The sequence below is a fragment of the Bufo gargarizans genome, chromosome 2 (assembly GCF_014858855.1).
Source record: "Bufo gargarizans isolate SCDJY-AF-19 chromosome 2, ASM1485885v1, whole genome shotgun sequence".
NCBI classification, from domain to species: Eukaryota; Metazoa; Chordata; class Amphibia; order Anura; family Bufonidae; genus Bufo; species Bufo gargarizans.
In genome coordinates this window covers 654,591,788-654,614,022 of record NC_058081.1, presented here as the reverse complement: position 1 = coordinate 654,614,022, position 22,235 = coordinate 654,591,788, and the positions used below count along the sequence as shown (strand labels likewise).

General features: G+C 44.4%; 1 protein-coding gene across 1 annotated transcript in view; it reads right to left on the bottom strand.

The window, feature by feature from the left end:
* LOC122926266 overlaps positions 1-22,235 on the bottom strand; it is a 51,037-nt gene that overhangs the window by 7,208 nt on the left and 21,594 nt on the right. Inside the window, exons 4-6 of the mRNA XM_044277641.1 lie at positions 14,438-15,043; positions 10,748-11,020; positions 9,865-10,149 (exon numbers count right to left, since the gene is read on the bottom strand). Of these exons, the coding sequence (XP_044133576.1) occupies positions 9,865-10,149; positions 10,748-11,020; positions 14,438-15,043 (1,164 nt within the window). The remainder of the gene's footprint in view (positions 1-9,864; positions 10,150-10,747; positions 11,021-14,437; positions 15,044-22,235) is intronic.

Here is a 22,235-nt window from a genome sequence, read left to right as displayed (position 1 = left end):
TAGCAGCATAGAATAGGAGAATAGAGAATATATATATATATATATGTATCCAAGTTCACAGCAATGTGTTGCAGTATAGACAAGGTGTCAGTAGTTGGTAAGTAACTATCAATGTCAGCGCTTCAACCTTTTAATGGAATTTGCCATATACCAGAGACAGCAGGCAGTTAGTGAAGGCCCTACAGTATTTATGGGATATTAATGTATTTGTTTGTGTATGCTCCTGGATCTATCACTTATTTATATGTATTGCTATTTTTTATTGCTGGTCATTATTTTAGCTATTGTCCTGATTTTAGTTAATAAACACGTACTCCACCAGAAGCGCAGTGAAAGGGTCTCCAGCCAGAAAACAACCTGCACTTTCAGCCTGCAGACAATACCCCCCTTCCCCCAAACAGGGAGTCCCTTTTGTCTACGGGCTTTCAGTGAATGGAGGGCAGGGCATCAGTGTGTAGAGAGATAGCGTGCGATCTCATTCACAGACTGCCTGTAGGGGAGGGGGGATGGGGTGCAACCTTATTCAGAGCCTCAGTAAAGTTCATTTGATATACATTTGCTAATATAAGCTTAAGTCCCCAGAAGTTTTTTATGTTATATTTATATCCAGTGCAGCAGTATAATGTGTATATACATAGTTCCACTACCAATCGCAATGCATGACTGCATAGAAATGTAAATACTGATATTATTGATAACTAGCAATGCATTTTTTACAAATATAAAAATATATTACAAGTTATATTATAATATAAATAATAATAATTATAATATATATTTATATACACGCACATATACATGTATATAAATTATTCATTTTTATTCATAAAGTAACACCATATGCAGTAATATATATTTGTACTGTATGTATTTTATTTATTTAATTAGGGATTAGGCTATCTTTCTATGCAAATTTTTGTCTCACTCTGCCGATTTGGCTGCGTGCAGAGCAGTAGTTATGATAGCGATATTATGTCCTAGCTCTCCCCCCCCCCCCTCCACCCTGGTGTAACAATCTGAATATACAACTGGGACATAATATCGCAATCATAACTACTGCTCTGCACACAGCCGAATCGGCAGAGTGAGACGTGAAGCCGGACACTGCGCTGCAGTATGTGCCGGTAGTATATAAGTCTTTGCTGTGGATAGTAGGGTTAGGAGGGGGAGGTGACTTGGATTGACAGCCTGGGGAAGCAGCCCTATGCTGGATGAAGGAGTGTGAGAGCGGAGGAATGGAATTACCTAGTTGAAATCGCCATGCGATTACTTCGAGTTATATTAATTGCATGGCGATTTCAACTTGGACCTGGTTTACTATGGTTGGCTTCAATGGCTTGGTAGAATTAGCGAATATGACGAATATATTCGTTATATTCCACAAAACGAAGATAACGAAGTATTCTGCATCTTCGTTTTAGCTCCCTATTCATCAACTTCGCTAATTCTAGCAATCATATAGGAAAGTTTACTATAGAGACAGCTGAGCTTAATTCGCTATGCGATTATATTACTTTGCTTTTTTTATATAAATAGAATAATTATAATAATTATCAGGTATTATAACTATTCCATTTTTTTTTTTTTTTAAAAGCAGTCATATAATCGCATAGCGAATTAAACTTAGCTGTCTCTATAGTAAACTTTCCTATATGATTGCTAGAATTAGCAAAGTTGATGAATAGGTAGCTAAAACGAAGATGCAGAATACTTCGTTATCTTCGTTTTGTGGAATATAACGAATATATTCGTCATATTCGCTAATTCTACCAAGCCAACCATAGTAAACCAGGTCCAAGTTGAAATCGCAATTCGATTAATTCAAGTTATAATAATCGAATTTCGATTTTAACTTAGCACTGCTGTATTCCATATTAGGCTAGAATTAACGAATATGGAATATAGCAGTGCTAAGTTAAAATCGAATTTCGATTATTATAACTTGAAATAATCGCATTGCTATTTCAATAGGAGAGTAGCCTTTAAGTTAAAATCGAAATTCGATTATTATAACTTGAAATAATCGAATTGCGATTTCAACGTAATTCTCAAATCCGACAGTACATTCTAGTATAGGGAGACGTTCCCATGGTGATGGGGACGCTCCATGAGCACGCAAGTCGGCAGAAGCGGCAACGGGCACTGACTGGAGCAGCCAGGAAGCCAGGAATCCAAAGGACAGGTAAGAACAACTTTAGGGAAGTGGGAAAGAAAAAAATATTTAAAAAAAAACAAAAAAAAACAAAAAAAAAGAATATTCGAAATATCGAATTTATATCACTATATTCGAAATATTCGCGAATTAGCGAAGTGCCGATATTCGCGGAAAAAAAATCGATATTCGAATATTCGCGCTCAACACTAATATGCAGAGCTGGAAGCAGACAGCAAGATGGGCCCCCTGCTCTCCAGTACTTGTGACCCTTGATTTTTATTAGCTCAGCCCGGAGTCAACTCTAGCTTTTCTGCTACCTCATGTGAAAATTGAAATGAATCCCCTCCTCCCCAGTGCCAAATTCTCAATCCAACGCCTACCTTCAACGCTAGTGCTAAAGACATATTTGGATGTACATTACATTCAGTGCTATCACACAAACAGGGTAATACAGCACCACATACCTCTTACATCCAGTGAGGTCTCCTCTGATGTAGATGTTCTCTTTCCTTATCTTCTCCATCCACTCCTGACCACTATGATGACTTCTTTCACAGAGACATCTTAGATTCCTAATTTTTCCATCATCCTCCCCCCCTTTAGTGTCAAAAAATGTCATCCTGCAGCCACCCCCAAAACTGTGCCCGCTGTGCTCTCCATGTCCCCCAATACTATATTAAAGAATTAATAGTGCCATAGATGTTGGAGGATAAGGTTTTATTTTTCTCTAACTTAGATGTAATCTATAAAAGACATTGGTATGAATGCACTGCAGTAGATACTGATATACAGCGCCTTCATCATCTGGGATATAAGAATCTATTGTTTAAAGAGAGAATAATCTTGGATGATAAAGTCTATCATTTCATGGCCATCCCATTTTTTGCCATTCCACTATTTCATGTCACACCTAGCTTTCCTCAGTCTGCTGGATTTTAAGTCTACTCTGAATCCTGTTGTTTCTTAGCCCAGCGGTCCATGCCGGCGCTGCTGCCCCAACAAGTGGGTATCTCTGACCCCCTGCTCAGCTGCCACTGACTCGGGGACTGCTCTGGAGTGGCACCTGGCAACTACCCTAATGGCCGAAGCCTATCCTCACTATCAGAGGCCGAAGTGAAGACCAGGTGGTTACTACGTCAGGCCCCCCCAGAGAATAGCCAGTCAGTGGCGTAGTGGGTCCACACCCGCTTGCATAATATTGTTTATCTCAAAATGCACATGACATGCCTCTATAGCGTCTACAGTAGTTATAATGGCCCCATAGAGCTCCCAGTAGTTACAATGCCTCTATAGCGTCTACAGTAGTTATAATGGCCCATAGAGCTCCCAGTAGTTACAATGTCTCTATATCATATCCAGTAGTTATAATACCCCAATAGAGCTCCCAGTAGTTAGAATGTCTCTATCATCTTCAGTAGTTATAATGCCCCTATAGAGCTCCCAGTAGTTAGTGTCTCTATACCATCTCCAGTAGTTATAATTCCCCCATAGAGCTCCCAGTAGTTAGAATGTCTCTATACCATCTTTAGTAGTTATAATGCCCCCATAGAGCTCCAAATAGTTACAATGTCTCTATACCGTCTCTAGTAGTTATAATTCCCCCATAGAGATCACAGTAGTTACAATGTCTCTATACCATCTCCAGTAGTTATAATAACCCCATAGAGATCGCAGTAGTTGCAATGTCTCTATACCATCTCCAGTAGTTATAATAACCCCATAGAGCTCCCAGTAGTTACAATGTCTCTATATCATATCCAGTAGTTATAATACCCCAATAGAGCTCCCAGTAGTTAGAATGTCTCTATCATCTTCAGTAGTTATAATGCCCCTATAGAGCTCCCAGTAGTTGCAGTGTCTCTATACCATCTCCAGTAGTTATAATTCCCCCATAGAGCTCCCAGTAGTTAGAATGTCTCTATACCATCTTTAGTAGTTATAATGCCCCCATAGAGCTCCAAATAGTTACAATGTCTCTATACCGTCTCTAGTAGTTATAATTCCCCCATAGAGATCACAGTAGTTACAATGTCTCTATACCATCTCCAGTAGTTATAATAACCCCATAGAGATCGCAGTAGTTGCAATGTCTCTATACCATCTCCAGTAGTTATAATAACCCCATAGAGCTCCCAGTAGTTACAATGTCTCTATATTATATCCAGTAGTTCTAATAACCCCATAGAGCTCCCAGTAATTACAATGTCTCTATAGTGTCTCCAATAGTTCTAATAACCCCATAGAGCTCCCAGTAGTTGCAGTGTCTCTATAGTGTCTCCAGTAGTAATAATTCCCCCATAGAGGCCCCAGTAGTTACAGTGTCTCTATAGTGTCTCCAATAGTTCTAATGCCCCATAGAGCTCCATGTAGTTACAATGTCTTGATACCATCTCCAGTAGTTATAATGCCCCCATAGAGCTCCCAGTAGTTGCAATGTCTCTATAGCGTCTCCAGTAGTTATAATGCCCCCATAGAGCTCCCAGAAGTTACAATGTCTCTATAGGGTCTCCAGTAGTTATAATGCCCCCATAGAGCTCCCAGTAGTTACAATGTCTCTATAGGGTCTCCAGTAGATGTATTGCCCCCATAGATCTCCCAGTAGTTACAATGTCTCTATAGGGTCTCCAGTAGTTATAATGCCCCCATAGAGCTCCCAGTAGTTACAATGTCTCTATAGGGTCTCCAGTAGTTATAATGCCCCCATAGAGCTCCCAGTAGTTACAATGTCTCTATAGGGTCTCCAGTAGATGTATTGCCCCCATAGAGCTCCCAGTAGTTACAATGTCCCTATATCATATCCAGTAGTTATAATGCCCTCATAGATCTCCCAGTAGTTATAATGCCTTTATACCATCTCTAGTAGTTATAATGCCCTCATAGAGCTCCCAGTAGTTATAATGCCCTCATAGAGCTCCCAGTAGTTACAATGTCCCTATATCATATCCAGTAGTTATAATGCCCTCATAGAGCTCCCAGTAGTTACAATGTCCCTATATCATATCCAGTAGTTATAATGCCCCCATAGAGCTCCCAGTAGTTACAATGTCCCTATATCATATCCAGTAGTTATAATGCCCCCATAGAGCTCCCAGTAGTTAGAATTTCTCTATAGTGTCTCCAGTAGTTCTAATAACCCCATAGAGCTCCCAGTAGTTGCAGTGTCTCTATATTATCTCCAGTAGTTATAATTCCCTCATAGAGCTCCCAGTAGTTATAATGCCTCTATAGCATCTCTAGTAGTTTTATTGCCCCCATAGATCTCCCAGTAGTTACAATGTCTCTATAGGGTCTCCAGTAGTTATAATGTCCCCATAGAGCTCCTAGTAGTTACAATGTCCCTATATAATATCCAGTAGTTATAATGTCCCCATAGAGCTCCCAGTAGTTACAATGTCCCTATATAATATCCAGTAGTTATAATGTCCCCATAGAGCTCCCAGTAGTTATAATGCCTTTATACCATCTCCAGTAGTTATAATGTCCCCATAGAGCTCCCAGTAGTTAGAATTTCTCTATAGTGTCTCCAGTAGTTCTAATAACCCCATAGAGATCCCAGTAGTTACAATGTCCCTATATCATATCCAGTAGTTATAATGCCCCCATAGAGATCCCAGTAGTTACAATGTCCCTATATCATATCCAGTAGTTATAATGCCCCCATAGAGATCCCAGTAGTTGCAGTGTCTCAATTGTGTCTCTAGTAGTTATAATTCCCCCATAGAGCTCCCAGTAGTTATAATGTCTCTATAGCGTCTCCAGTAGTTATAATGTCCCTATAGAGATCCCAGTAGTTACAATGTCCCTATATAATATCCAGTAGTTATAATGCCCTCATAGAGCTCCCAGTAGTTATAATGCCTCTATACCATCTCCAGTAGTTATAATGCCCCCATAGAGCTCCCAGTAGTTGCAATGTCTCTATAGCGTCTCCAGTAGTTGTATTAACCCCATAGAGCTCCCAGTAGTTATAATGTCTCTATACGGATCTCAAGTCGTTATAATGCCCCCATAGAGCTCCCCGTAGTTACAATGTCTCTATAGCGTCTCCAGTAGTTATAATGCCCCCATAGAGCTCCCAGTAGTTACAATGTCTCTATATGGTCTCCAGTAGTCATAATGTCCCCATAGAGCTCCCAGTAGTTACAATGTCCCTATATCATATCCAGTAGTTATAATGCCCCCATAGAGATACTAGTGGTTACAATGCCTCTATAATACCTACAGTCATAATGCCCCTTATAGTATCCACAGTATGTATAATGCCCCAGCAGGGCCTCCTGTAATTATAATGCCCCCTTTAGTTCCCCTGCACTGAACCCAATAGGGGAGTGTGTGGAGGTGGTAGTTGTGGCACTGAAGGTGGTGGTAGTATTTACTGTTCATGATGAAAATCTCCCCTCTGGCTTTCCCTGGGGCCATGCACTGAGTGGAGGGTGCACCCTTTCTTCTCTTAGGGCATACACTGGTGTTGACACATCTGCGGTTCCTGGACTAAAGGATGCAGATATTAGATTCAGGTGGCCAGTCTGTCTCAAAGTGTGGTAGGATGCTTTAGCAATGCAACCTCTTACAGCAGCAAGTCTTTCTGCCATAAATGAGCATAATTCTTTGCTATCTAGACCTTTTAATCTCTTTCTATCAGGGGTAATTGGGTAGTAGGGTTGCTTGGCCGCTATAGACTTTGGGAGCGAGGTTCTCTGAACTTGGGCCTAGCTCTCAGGAGCTCACATGTGTACATCTTGATGGTCACACGCGAGGCACACACTTCCGCTAGCTAACTAACCAAGGGGGTGGACCTGGTCCTTTACTCCCTGTCAACCGAACACACTTTGCCAAGTTATTAACTGTTGACCATACAGTGCCATTAGTACAGCAAATCATAACACTTAACTCAATAAGATTGCATTACCTCTTTGGCCATGATTATTCATTTATAGTAGTGCTTTAGGGGTGCTGTACCCCTTTAGTTACAATGGCCCCCTGTAGTGCCCCATGTAGTTACAATGGCCCCTGTAGTGCCCCATGTAGTTACAATGACCCCCTGTAGCGCCCCATGTAGTTATAATGACCCGCTGTAGTGTCACATGTAGTTACAATGGCCCCCTGTAGTGCCCCATGTAGTTATAATGACCCGCTGTAGTGTCACATGTAGTTACAATGGCCCCCTGTAGTGCCCGATGTAGTTATAATGACCCGCTGTAGTGTCACATGTAGTTACAATGGCCCCCTGTAGTGCCCCATGTAGTTACAATGGCCCTCTGTAGTGCCCCATGTAGTTACAATGGCCCCCTGTAGTGCCCCATGTAGTTACAATGGCCCCCTGTAGTGCCCCATGTAGTTACAATGGCCCCCTGTAGTGCCCCATGTAGTTACAATGGCCCCCTGTAGTGTCCCATGTAGTTACAATGGCCCCCTGTAGTGCCCCATGTAGTTACAATGGCCCCCTGTAGTGCCCCATGTAGTTACAATGGCCCCCTGTAGTGCCCCATGTAGTTACCATGGCCCCCTGTAGTGCCCCATGTAGTTACGATGGCCCCCTGTAGTGCCCCATGTAGTTACGATGGCCCCCTGTAGTGCCCCATGCAGTTACGATGGCCCCCTGTAGTGCCCCATGCAGTTACGATGGCCCCCTGTAGTGCCCCATGCAGTTACAATGGCCCCCTGTAGTGCCCCATGCAGTTACAATGGCCCCCTGTAGTGCCCTATGTAGTTACAATGGCCCCCTGTAATGCCCCATGTAGTTACAATGGCCCCCTGTAGTGCCCCATGTAGTTACAATGGCCCCCTGTAGTGCCCCATGTAGTTACAATGGCCCCCTGTAGTGCCCCATGTAGTTACAATGGCCCCCTGTAGTGCCCCATGTAGTTACGATGGCCCCCTGTAGTGCCCCATGTAGTTACGATGGCCCCCTGTAGTGCCCCATGGAGTTACGATGGCCCCCTGTAGTGCCCCATGCAGTTACGATGGCCCCCTGTAGTGCCCCATGCAGTTACTATGGCCCCCTGTAGTGCCCCATGCAGTTACAATGGCCCCCTGTAGTGCCCCATGCAGTTACAATGGCCCCCTGTAGTGCCCCATGTAGTTACAATGGCCCCCTGTAGTGCCCCATGTAGTTACAATGGCCCCCTGTAGTGCCCCATGTAGTTACAATGGCCCCCTGTAGTGCCCCATGTAGTTACGATGGCCCCCTGTAGTGCCCCATGTAGTTACGATGGCCCCCTGTAGTGCCCCATGTAGTTACAATGGCCCCTGTAGTGCCCCATGTAGTTACAATGACCCCCTGTAGCGCCCCATGTAGTTATAATGACCCGCTGTAGTGTCACATGTAGTTACAATGGCCCCCTGTAGTGCCCCATGTAGTTATAATGACCCGCTGTAGTGTCACATGTAGTTACAATGGCCCCCTGTAGTGCCCCATGTAGTTACAATGGCCCTCTGTAGTGCCCCATGTAGTTACAATGGCCCCCTGTAGTGCCCCATGTAGTTATAATGACCCGCTGTAGTGTCACATGTAGTTACAATGGCCCCCTGTAGTGCCCGATGTAGTTATAATGACCCGCTGTAGTGTCACATGTAGTTACAATGGCCCCCTGTAGTGCCCCATGTAGTTACAATGGCCCCCTGTAGTGCCCCATGTAGTTACAATGGCCCCCTGTAGTGCCCCATGTAGTTACAATGGCCCCCTGTAGTGCCCCATGTAGTTACAATGGCCCCCTGTAGTGCCCCATGTAGTTACAATGGCCCCCTGTAGTGCCCCATGTAGTTACAATGGCCCCCTGTAGTGCCCCATGTAGTTACGATGGCCCCCTGTAGTGCCCCATGCAGTTACGATGGCCCCCTGTAGTGCCCCATGCAGTTACGATGGCCCCCTGTAGTGCCCCATGCAGTTACAATGGCCCCCTGTAGTGCCCCATGTAGTTACAATGGCCCCCTGTAGTGCCCCATGTAGTTACAATGGCCACACTCTGTACTGCCACAAGCAGTGCCAACAAAGAAAACAAAAATATATATATACCTGACTCCCGCTCCATGCTTTTATCTGCAATGCCAGCCACAGGCTTCTTGGTCTGAGTTGCCTGTATCATGGAGCAGGTGGTCATGATGACATCATGGTGCTCTTTTGGGCCAGGGCTTAGCCAGAGGAATGATGTCATCACAACCACCCGCACCAGGTTGCAGGAGTTGTAACAATGTCATTGAGCAGGAGATCACGATGATATTATCACAACCACCTGTGCTATTCCACTTCCTCATAGGCTTCATGCCTAGTGGCCTGCAGCCAATGAGAGTGAATGGTGAGGACAGGGGCTCCCATGTCAACTGCTGCCCATGAGAGGCAGGGAGCAGAAGCTGGAAGATGCTTGGACTGTGGATATTCTTCTCAACTAGACCCTTTACAACACCACATTCCACAGGCCTCTTTTGTCCACCTCTGATCTCATGGCTATGACCATCCATAAAAATACAGCAATAAGTGAAATAAAGGCCTCAATAGTAGTAGTAATAATAGTAGATGCAGTAGTAGTCTTAATGGAAGTGCTAGTAATGATTGTAGTAGTAGTAGAAACAGTAGTAGGAGTAGTAGTAACTGTAACAGCTAAAATAGTAGCACTAGAAGTATTAGTAGTAGTAATATTAGTAGTAGTATTACTGTTACCATTACAATGTATACTTCGTATGTACATAGCCATGACACTGCAGATACTCACCGGCCAGGTTGAGGTACAGTCTGGTGCTGTTTTCCTCATTTGTCGAGTTTTTAGCGGTACACATAAAATATCCATTATCTGTAGCGGAGACGGGGCTTATAATGAGCGTGGAGCTATTTAGGGTTAACTGGTATCGAGGGTCCTGGGGTAATGGTGCCCCATCCAGAGTCCAGGAGTATCTGACGTCTGTACCATTGGATGAGCACCGTAAAGAAACCGAATCCCTTCCCGGCCACAGGAATCGGTCGGAGGTGTTAGTGGTCAATGTGACTGCAGAAACCGGTACTGCCGAGAGAGAATGAAAAAGAAAGTTCAGCAGCTCTCACCTGCCCCTCCTTCAGCTGTGAGGATAACCCGAGTCAGGCAACGGGTAATTGTATGCAAAAAGGGTTTGAAGAAATCCAGCTCCACTTTGATAAAGGAATGCAAATTTATTTTTGCTTGCGGTAAAATCTCATCCATCAATTACAAAAATAGCAGTCTTGTCTACGCGTTTCGGGCTACCAAAGACAAATTTCAGCCCTTCCTAATGACACCAATGAGGAAGGGCTGAAATTTGTCTTTGGTAGCCCGAAACGCGTAGACAAGACTGCTATTTTTGTACTGATGGATGAGAGGCAAAATAAATTTACATTCCTTTATCAAAGTGGAGCTTTATTCAAACCCTTTTTGCCGAGAGAGAACATACCATCAACATTACTCATAGAGGTCATCATACTAACCCCTGGTCTCCTACATACATATTACATGACCCCGTCTTCTGTTGTATAATATTTCATCAGTCTCTTTGGTTTCCCATTGTTACATATATTGTGGTCACAGACGCCGCTCTGCTCAGAGATGTGCAGCAGTAGAACCCCAGAACCTTAGTAAATGTCCTCACCTGATACGGTCACAGGGATGGGGTGGCTGGTGTTGGAGCTGACCGGGTTCTCGATGTGGCAGGTGTAGGATCCACTGTCATCCTTAGACTTTGGGGTGAGTTCCAGAAATGATCCCCTGCAGGTGACATGGGGCTCAGAGCAGATCATTTTCTGACCACGGTAGAAGGTGTAAGTAGTCACAGTCTGATTCCCGACATCACAATGGAGGGTCAAATTGGTGCCATGTACAATAAGATCGGAGACTATACTGAGAGATGGAGCCTGGAGGGTGGCTGAACACAGAGACAACAGAAGTGGTTAGCAACAAAATAACATTATATGGACATGACTCCACAAACAAAACCTCTTTTAGCTGTGAGAGATATCTGCTATGTATGGGGGTGAGCCTCTAGATGTAAACTAGAATGGGTTTGATCACTGAGAGCAAGCAGAGATCCAATGAATAACATACATTAGAAGGTTGCAGAACTGTTGGTAATGTCATGTGATCATTGATGTGTTCTAATGAATGCATAAAGAGAGGGACCTTTAAAGACTTACAGGTCTCATTGGTTACTGACTACAATATACAGTTGCAGGTACAGTTGCAGGAGAAGGTAAGTGAACCTCTGTGTTTATGAGTTCATTTTCATTGATGAAGAAGATATTGGAAGTGTGGGCTTCACTTATAATTTACTTTTAATAACTAAAGGCACACAGAGCATAGTTACTGACAAATCTGTTCTTCAAGAAAAGGTAGGTTAGTGTGAACCTGGTGTCAATGCAAACAACTTTCCGGAATTCTTTCAACAAGACAAATTATCTAAAAATGGAAAAGATTCAGGACTGTTGATCTAACAGCTGGTGTCCTGGTAACATCAGTTCAATTTGGATTTGGAGAAAGAGCCTATGTGTAACAGGAAAATAGATACAGAAGACTCTACAAACCATGGAAACCTCCTTTCATGTGTTCACTATTAGAAAACATTGAACAAGAATTGTACTCAAGGAAAGACACATAAAGGAATCTGCTGCTGTCCAACAAATATACCCTAGCCTGTCTCAAGTTTACCTGATACCATCTGGATGTTGCGCAGTGCTTCTGGGAAAATGTTCTATGGACAGATGAGATTAAATGTTCAGCTCTCAGGAGGAAAAAGAACACTGCAGGCCAACATCTAAACTTTATCCAACTGTGACGCATGTTGGAGTAGGAATCAGGGTTTGGAACTGGCGGAGGAGACATATTGTCTTGGAGATTGGAGGGGGTCTCATAGTTTGAGGCTGATAGTAGAGGCATCACCATTTGGGTTGGTAGAGGAGGCATCATGCTGCCATAGAATACACATAGGGACAACAGTCTATGTTTCCTAAGCTTCATTCAGAATCACCCAGAAGCAACCCTTTTAAAGACAAAATTCTAACAATGGAGCTCTAGAGCTCAGTGCTAATAAGTAAGAGATATATTCAGGCTAAGAACCTCAGTAGGAGCTGCCTATGTATTATCTATGCATATATAGCAGAAGTATCACTTTATATTTTTTAGTAATTGCAAATATCCCACCCTGAGTGAGCAGCCTACAAAGGCACATATAGAAGCTGAGGCTACTTAGATACTGGCTGGCTGCCTTTGCGCAAAAAATGACAGAGATTGAAGCAGAGGCAGCGACCAGAACAGCCGAGCAGCACACAAAAAGGCAGAAATAGAAACTGTACCGAAACAATGGAGGGAGGGAAAAAATAAAGGTGCTGTCATGGTTTCAGGAAAATCCAATTACCCATAAGTAATTTTCATTTTACCTCTCACCCACGACAGCACTGAGAGAGAGAGAGCCAAGGAAACTAGGGTGGGGTGACAGCAGATAGCACCGAAGCTCCAAAGAATAAATCAGAAGGAGAGTTTAATTGTAACCGGTAGTGGTAAAGAAGGTAGATGGAGAAGACCAGACTGCAGCTTTACAGATGTCCTTGATAGAGACCGCGGCTCTTTCAGCCCATAACGTTGATTCAGCCCTTGTGGAGTGCGCATGCAGACTCTCAAGAGGGTCCTTCCCCGAAGAAGAGTATGCCAGAGAAATAGCTGACATGATCCATCTTGCCAGAGTTTTCTTTGAGGCCTGATGTCTTTTGTTTTTTCCCTGAAAAAGAACAAATAGCGAAGAAGATTTCCTCCACTCCCTAGTCTCATTCAGGTACTGAATGAGACATCTTCTGACATCCAGGCAGTGTAAAACTTCCTCCCTTTCTGAAGATGGATTATCATAAAAGGAAGGAAGAATAATTTCCTGTGATCTATGGAATTTAGTAGCCACTTTAGGTAAGAAAGCCGGGTCAGGTTTTAAAATGACTCTGTCCTGAAGGATAGTTGTGTACAGGGGATTTATGGACATCGCCTGGATTTCAGAGACTCTACATGCTGAAGTTAAGGCCACTAATAAACATAGCTTTAGAGAAAATAATTTCATATTAATCTGATGGATATGTTCAAAGGGGCTGCAGAACCAGATTTAGAGACCTATTTCTAGCCCTCTCTGAAGCAACTCTAGCACCTTATTTAAGGGTGGAGAGCCTGGAAGGTTTTTAAACTGAAGACCTGCAAAAGACAAAAACTTCTGCCAGGTTATGACATAAATAGACATAGTTATCTTTTTCCTGCTTCTTAAAAGGGTATTTGTTAAGTTGACAGAAAATCCCTTATTCCTCAACAACTGCCTCTCAAGTTCCACGCCGTTAGGTAGAGGTTGTCCACCTGCGGATGGAAAATCGGACCCCCAAAAAAAAGATCCTGAGTTGCCGGGAGCACCCAAGGATCTGAAATCGATAACTTCCTCAGCCATGTAAACCATGGTCTCCTCGGCCAAAATGGGGTGATTAGTTTTACCCTTGCCTGATCTTCCTTGATCTTCCTCAGGACCCGGTGAATCAGAGGGAAAGAAGGGAAGGCATAGGCCAGAGGAAAATCCCAACTGTGGAGGAAAGCATCCAGCCCACAGGGGGATCCCTCTGGAGACAGGGAAAATAACCTTTTTTACCTTTTTGTTCTGAGCCATGGCAAACAGGTCTCTATATGGGAGACCCCAACTTTCCGAGATCTGGATGAAGATCTTGTGGTCCAGACACCACTCCCCCTGGGAAATATGATGGCATGGAAAGATTGCATGGATATTTTCCTTTCCTCTAATGTGGACTGCTGAGATAGACCTGCATCTGCCCTCTACCATCTGGAGGATGTAACTTAGTGCTAGCATTAGGTCTTGACACCTGGTTCCCCCTGCTTGTTTATGTAGGAAACAACTGTTGTATTGTCAGACATTATTCTTAGATTCTTACCTATACACAGTGGAAGAGCTTCCTGAATTGCCTGTTTCACCGCCATGAGCTCCTTCATGTTGGAGGAAACCTTTATTAAGCTTCCCTCCCAACACCCCTGAAAAGATAGCTTCTGAATGCGGGCCCCCTAGCCCCATGGACTTGTGTCTGTTGTCAAACAATCTTGTTCTTTAGCCAAGGAAGACCTTGATTTAAATTGTCTGTCTTCAACCACCACCTTAGGTTGAGTAAGGTCTGGGGTGATATTATGAATTTCATAATTAGAGGAAGACTCCCCTTCTGCCAAGTCTCTAGAATCTCCCACTGCAGCTCTCTTGTATGGAATTTTGCCCAAATGACAGCTAGGATGCAGGAAGTTAAACTCCCCCGGATCGACATACCTTTTCTCAAGGTGATCCGGGGATGAACTATTAAATTTTGGATCTTCTGTTGTATACAGGCTATCTTCTTTTCTGTTAAAAAACACTTCTGGTGTCTGAAGTCCAAGATTAGGCCCAGGAACTGCTGACGTTGAATAGGCCTTGGCCTTGACTTCTTGTCGTTCAGAATCCAACCCAACTTCTTCAAGATGCGGATTACTTCCAAGACTGCCAACTCGCAAGCTTTCTCTGTTTCTGCCACAATCAAGAAATCATCGAGATAAGGTATAAACAATATGTCTTTTTCCCGGATGTGAGCTGACATTTCCGCTATCACTTTGGTGAAGACTCTGGGGGCCACTGCTAATCCAAATGGGAGCGCCAGGAACTGCCAGTGTTTCAATACCCCTTCCGTCTGAACTGTAAATCTCAGGTATTTCTGATAATCCTGATGGATTGGCACATGATGATAGGCGTCCTTCAAGTTCAGAACCGCCATGAAGCACCCTGGGAAGAGTAGGTTTATAGTTGAATTGATGGTCTCCATTCTGAACTTTTTCTCTAAGAGAACGTGGTTTCGTTTCTTTAAATTGATTATGGTTCTGTAGGAACCATCTGGCTTTTTTACTAAAAAGAGAGAGGAAATAAAACCCCTCTCCTTCTTGATGCTTTGGAACTGCCCCAGGACCTTCTTTTCTATTAACGACTGAACTTCTGACCTGATCGCCCCTCTATCTTTTTGCACTGCTTCCGTAATCACAAATCTTGAATGAGGATTTAAATGAAATTCCAGCTTTAACCCTTCTTTTAATGTGTCCAGAATCCAAGGGCTGCTGGAAATCTGGGTCCATGCAGGAAGAAAGTGTTTTAACCTTCCCCCTACATAGTCCCTGGCGTCTTATCTCCTCTGGTTTGTTTGTTGAAAAAAAAAAACCTTTCTCCTTCTCTCCGGGACCTTGGTTTGTAAGAATTCTTTTCCTTAGTATTTTCTCTGTTATTCAAAAAGGAATGGAAGGAGCGAAAGGATCGGTTGGTCCTTTCCCTGGATAAAAAGGCACCCCGTCAATCTTTGGCACTTTATTCCAGATAGCGACTATGTCCTCTGAAAAAGGATTTTTCCTCTTAAAAAATTTCGAAATAAGCACTCGTTTGTTTGGTTTACGCCATTCTTCATTAATTAAGGCTGAAAAGGAAAAGTCCAGGACTGTTCCGTCTGCAGCCCCCCAAACATAATATTCTGTACCGATTTAGCCTCTTTTACGTCTTCTATTCCCATGGTTGCTTTTATTGCTTTCAAGAGTTTATCCACATCCTCCATGGGAAAGAAAGCTCTCCAAACAGAAAGACTGGACCTCCTCCCCCTCATCTGAGCCCGACAGAACCACCTTAAACTCTTTTTCCTTTTACTTAGAGTTAGCTTCTCTGGAACTATCAGGCTTCTTGGAGGATAAAGAAGCGTTAATCTCAGCTCTTACAAAATTTTGCAGACAACTATAAAAGGATGGGGTTTCCTCAGCCACTGTTTTGTCTATGCATTGCTGGCATAACCTCTTGCTATAGTGAGAAGCCAGAGAACATTTGCATAAAGCAAATTTTTGGGACGCCTCTTAGATAATGCTTTTTTAGGTTTTTTCTGCAAAGACACATACACATTTGTACATCTAAAGATGGTCATAAAACATGTGGCTACACAAGCCTCTCACCCCTCCCTGGTACCGAGGTCGGGTTGGCCGCCAGGTCCTCCATAGCCTCTTTTCTTTCTTCCTCCATGCTGCAGTTCTTGTCTCCAGACACACTGTCAGCCCTCACGTGTCTCACAAATGCTGGCAGCCATTTTCAGGTTCCAGTGGCTTTTTGACCAGCCCCCCTCCGCACCTGATGCGCCCGCACATCCGTGCGCTCCAGGCCTTACTCTCAACCCGAAAGCGGTGGATGATGTGAGCGGAGCCAAGACTCCTCCCTCTGCCTGGATCTTCTGTCCTCTGTGCTGACGGATGCTTACTGGGGCTTGCTATCGCACCGAAGCATCGTGCCCTCCAGTGCTCAGGAACGCTGAGCCATCGCGCCTCTGTGAATGGGGAACCGCAGGTAACAGGGCAGCCTAGGGAGAGGAGGACGAACCACAGACTTCCCCTCAAAGACAGGAAACCATACTGAGGGCAGAGAGGAGTCTCTGCCTTTATGTGCCGCAGGTTTCCTGTCTTTGGGGTGGTACAGTTACCAAGTTTGTCTGCCCGTTTATGCCAAAGCCTGCTGGAACCAAGAGAGAGCCTGAATGTAAGAAAAGCCAGAATTTTGTTCGGAATCAAGTTTTCCCAAGTAAAGCTGCTGTTAAAGTTTACCAAGGTCTGGACTCAAGTTATTCTTCATCCCCTAAGGGCTCTTTCACACCTGCGTTCTTTTCTTCCGGCATAGAGTTCCGTCGTCAGGGCTCTATGCCGGAAGAATACTGATCAGGATTATCCTAATGCATTCTGAATGGACAGTCCGTCCTTCAGGATGCATCAGGATGTCTTCAGTTCCGGAACGGAACGTTTTTTGGCCGCAGCAAATAGCGCAGCATGCTGCGCTTTTTGCTCCGGCCAAAAATCCGGAACACTTGCCGCAAGGCCGGATCCGGAATGAATGCCCATTGAAAGGCATTGATCCGGATCCGGCCTTAAGCTAAACGTCGTTTCGGCGCATTGCCGGATGCGACGTTTAGCTTTTTCTCAATGGTTACCATGGCTGCCGGGACGCTTTACCTGGCAGCCATGGTAAAGTGTAGCGGGGAGCGGGGGAGCAGTATACTTACCGTCCGTGCGGCTCCCGGGGCGCTCCAGAGTGACGTCAGGGCGACCAAGCACATGACTCACGTGATCGCATGACACGTCATCCATGCGCATGGGGCGCTCTGACGTCACTCTGGAGCGCCCCGGGAGCCGCACGGACTGTAAGTATACCGCTCCCCCGCTCCCCCGCTCCCCGCTCCTACTATGGCAACCAGGACTTTAATAGCGTCCTGGCTGCCATAGTAACACTGAAAGCATTTTGAAGACGGATCCGTCTTCAAATGCTTTCAGTACACTTGCGTTATTCCGGATCCGGCGTGTAAATCCGGCAAGTGGAGTACACGCCGGATCCGGACAACGCAAGTGTGAAAGAGCCCTAACTCAACTATTCCCTTTTATTTGCTTCAGAGGATAAGCTTGGGGTCCTGCTGTATCCAGATAGGAGCACTGTGACACATATAGGCCGCACCACATCACTCTGCATTCCTATAAACCTGGGAAGTGATAGGGCCCTGGGGGGCGGCGCATTGCAGAAGGAACCATGCACCCTCCAACAACTGCACGCTTGGCCCAGGGAGAGCTGGAGAAGATTAAGTAAAGCTTAAGTAAAGTGGATGTAGGGGATCCTCTTTAAGTGTACAAGAGACTATGTGCTAAGCCAAAACAGTGAACCTCTGATTGCTGCAAATGTTCCTGAGAGTGTGGATTCTTCTGCCATACCCCATATCCAAGCTCAGTACAATGTGTTACCAATGTGACATCCTAACCTCATTCACACATCAGTGCCCAAGGCCTGGGCCCCCAATATTCCTGCAAGTCATTAAACCCCTGACAACCACATAGATCCAGTTCCATGCATGGCTAGATCTATGAATTTTAAACCAACTCTTGGGCTGAATGCCTATGCAGCCCCATATTTTACTATAGCTCTTAGTGGGAACACCACAAACAATATGATCACTACTCATCTTGCATTTTCTTGATCAAAGTCAGAAACTACAGGCATGTCAGAGATTGCAAGGTATATAGTCCACTGTGATCTTACTGAACCCGGCTTCTCCAGGTTTGACAACGAGCCTGAGAACCACAGAAGCCGAAAATGTCCCCACAGAACTGCAAGTGATGACCGTGGCATTTCAGCTGCTCAGAAACTAGATCTGTTGCTAAGGTGGCTTGGTCCTTGGTGCACAGAACATGTCAAGAGACTCCTCTCTAGCTACATTAATAATCTAGCAGCAGGCCTCATCACTGCTTCAGAGATACTAGAATGGACCTATGGCAGTCCTGAGGCCATAGAAAATGTTCTATTCAAACACCTTCAAAGTTGTCCAAAAAATACCCAACAAAGACAATGAGAAATTCCAAGACTCTTAGACCTACAACTAGCCAAGGCAGAGACTCACCTACCTGGCCTCATTTACCTGGACACCACTAGTGGGGTGAACCCAATAGTTTCCAAACTGCCAAGTAGTATTCAAAAGAAATGGACTACACTCAGGTCAAGATGCGAATAGCAACGTCAAGCTTCCATTCCTCGATTTTCCTACTTCTGCTAGTTTATAAGGAATAGGAAAAAAAATCCTCCAGCAATTTCGTCCACTGTTAAAATCCAAGTGTTATTCGGTATACAATAAAATTACAGGAACAGGAGCCATAACAGGTTGATGCATTTAAACATCAAGTCTTAGTCATAACCTACTGTTCTACTGATCCACCTTCTTTTAAAAGAGCAAGTATGCCCCTCGTGACGTGCACTCATCTGTGTGTACATGTGCATATGTCATGAGGGGTATACTTGCTCTTTTAAAGGTATTGGAACAACTCCAAGGGGCAGCTTATCATCCCTTACTCCATTGATGTGGTGTTAAAATGTCATAAAACCTAGTTTTGAGACTTCCTAAATGCCATTTCAACTAGATTCAGTCGAAACTGGCATTTTTACACTGCCCTCGCTAGTTTCCAAATAGGGGACATGGCAAGGGTGAGATGTGGGCAGGGCCATCGACCTTGGCAGAGTTATCACCATTTATGTCAGAAGCTGGTGTTAATGATGACTGAAATCTACCCCAGCTTCGAGCCAGGGGAGGCATTTAATTTAAGAAGAGGCCTGCACCTTGTCATGAATGAAATGCCTTCTGTGGCAGAGCGGGGCTCATGAAGAATGGAGTAGCATAACTCTGGTCTTGATAAATTAGGACCCAAGTACCATGTTTTTGTGCTCCCAACTCCCTTTCAGCTGCTGTCAGAAGAGAAATACGCATATTCTCAGACACGTCCACCAACACCGCAGTGGTAGACTGGGGATTATGGAACCAACAACAAACTGACTCTAAAACATACAAACATTTGCAGATATTTTAGCCCAGCTGATCATGGAACAAGAGCACCACCCATGTTAGGCTCTCTTGGGGACACATGACTGTCTTCTCAAAGTTTCTTGTATGAGGATTTCTGCTTAATTCCTTCTGACTCCATGTCTGGCCTAATGGATCCTGAGCCTGATAGGACCATGGACTTGATGCTCCATGGATGTGTAATAACTGAGCTGGTGCTTCTTCTACTTACTAGGGAGGAAGTCATGAAGTCACTTATGAAGGAGAACAAGCTTAAATACAGTTTATAGCAGGGATCCTGCCATAACGAACTGCCAGCTGTGTTATAGCTCTGTACACTTACCGTACCATACAGAGTAAGCTGTGTGTTGGTGGTGGTAGCAATGTGTGCCTTCTCCAACCTGAAGATGTGTTTCTTACATGGAATTTGTTCCCTACTGTTGTGTCTTACACTCCTCTAGACCTTTATTGATTTTGCAGTTACATCTTTGTCTGTTTTTCACAATTTTTTTCCCCAGGTCTCAGGAGGCACCATTTTAGATGGAGAGTCTCAGATCCCATGTCTTTATGGTCTCTTTTGCGCTATTGCGGTGTGTTTTCTCTGTGAGGTTTGTCCCTGTTCTCTCCCTGTGGCCAGGAACTGATGTAATCAGCCCGTCCATTCTTCCTCTTGGCTGGCAGCTTTCATGTGTCCCTTGTACTATATGTCCTGTCACCTTCTCACCTGGAATACCCTGACATGGACTCTCCATACATATCTCATTAGGTGAAATTATCAATAGAGAAAACCACAGCCACACTATCTCATGAGCTCACATTGGAGCCTAGGTAGTACGTTCAGAACGAGCCATAGGACATTAGAAAAAAGTTATGAACTCTTTTGCCCCAGATATAGCACTGCCCTGGTCCACAGATTGTATCTCGTATTCGAGCACAGAGAGGTCACTTGATTATTTCCTAAACTGTTCTTTAAGTCCTACTGTGATGTCTCTGGGGTTACTCAACATTTGTCTCCGGGGTCACTCAACATACGTCTCCGGGGTCACTCAACATTCGTCTCCGGGGTCACTCAACATTCGTCTCCAGGGTCACTCAACATTTGTCTACGGGGTCACTCAACATTCGTGTCAGAGGTTAAGGGAAACGGAAAACACCAAAAGCACACCACAACGAATAGACAACAATCTAGGCCTCAAAAGCTAAGGAAGACGGATGGTGACCTCCTAGTACTCCCTAGGCATTTCCCTAACTCCTGCCAGTATGAGCAGATCCTGATGGTGAGTATACTCATACACCGGATACCTAAAAGCCTGCAAAAACTGACGAGCCCTAGGATAGGTAGCAGGGGATGAGACAGCTGGTTCCTTTCAGAATGAAGGAACCTGCGTATCCCTGACGCCTAGAAACAACACACACAGATAATAAGAACTAGCGAAGGCAGCAAGTACTTAGCTTAGAGATGTATGGAGAAGCAGGAGATCCAAGACAAACCAGCACTAGCAACTCCAAGCAGAAACTATCAACTGCATGGTCAGCAATGTGAGGTGGACCTAAATAGAGCCTCATCACTGATAACGAGCGGCACCAGAGGAGAGGTGAGATCCTGCCAAATAACAAAATACATAGAGGAAAACAGAGAGACCTGTCAGATAGCCTCACGTGCAGCAAGTCTATCCAATCTTCTCACCTCTCTCACAGGAGGGACAATGACTTTACCCCCTTCTATGGGTGACCTCCAGAAAACCAGGACCAACCTTATCAGGATGCGTCTTGTGAAAGGCCCTCACAAGGCGACTGGCATCATTCACGTCGGTTGCAGAATCCCACATTCTTTCCTCTGGACCGTAACCCTTCCAGTGCACAAGGTACTGAAAAGATCCACGAAGAATAAGTGAGTTCACTATCCTGGCAATCTGAAACTCAAGATTACCATCCACCATGACAGGAGGTGGTGGCAGGGAGGACGGTTCAGCAGGTTCAACATATCTTTTCAGCAATGACTTGTGAAACACATTACAAATCTTCAAAGCCTGCGGAAGCTCAAGACGAAAAGCAACCGGATTAATAATGGCAGAGATCTTGTATGGCCCAATAAACCTTGGCCCCAACTTCCAAGAGGGTACCTTCAACTTAATGTTTCTTGTTGACAGCCACACAGAATCACCCACTCTCAGGTCCGGACCACTCTCACGTCTCTTGTCAGCTATACGTTTATACTTTTTGCCCATTTTATTTAAGTTGTTTTAAATCTTCCACCAAATAGATGACAATGAAGAGGAGAATCTTTCCTCGGTATACCAGACGTCTCAGTGCCATAAAATGTGCCAAACTGTGGATGGAACCCATATGCACAAAAAAACTGTGACTTATCAGTGGACTACTGTCTACGGTTATTTATGGCAAACTCGGCCAAAGACAAAAATGAAGACCACTCATCTTGATTCTCAGAGTCAAAACATCTCAAATAAGTCTCCAGATTCTGGTTAGTGCGTTCTACTGTCCGTTCAACTGAGGATGAAAGGCCGAAGAGAGGGACAATTGTACCCGCAGACGTGTAGAGAACGCCTTCCAGAATCTGGAAACAAATTGAGTCCCCCTATTAGACAACACTTCAGAGGAAATGCTGAGTAGTTTCACAATGTTATCGACAAACACTTGAGTGAGAGTTTTGGCATTAGGTAGACCTGATAATGGTATAAAGTGTGCCATCTTGCA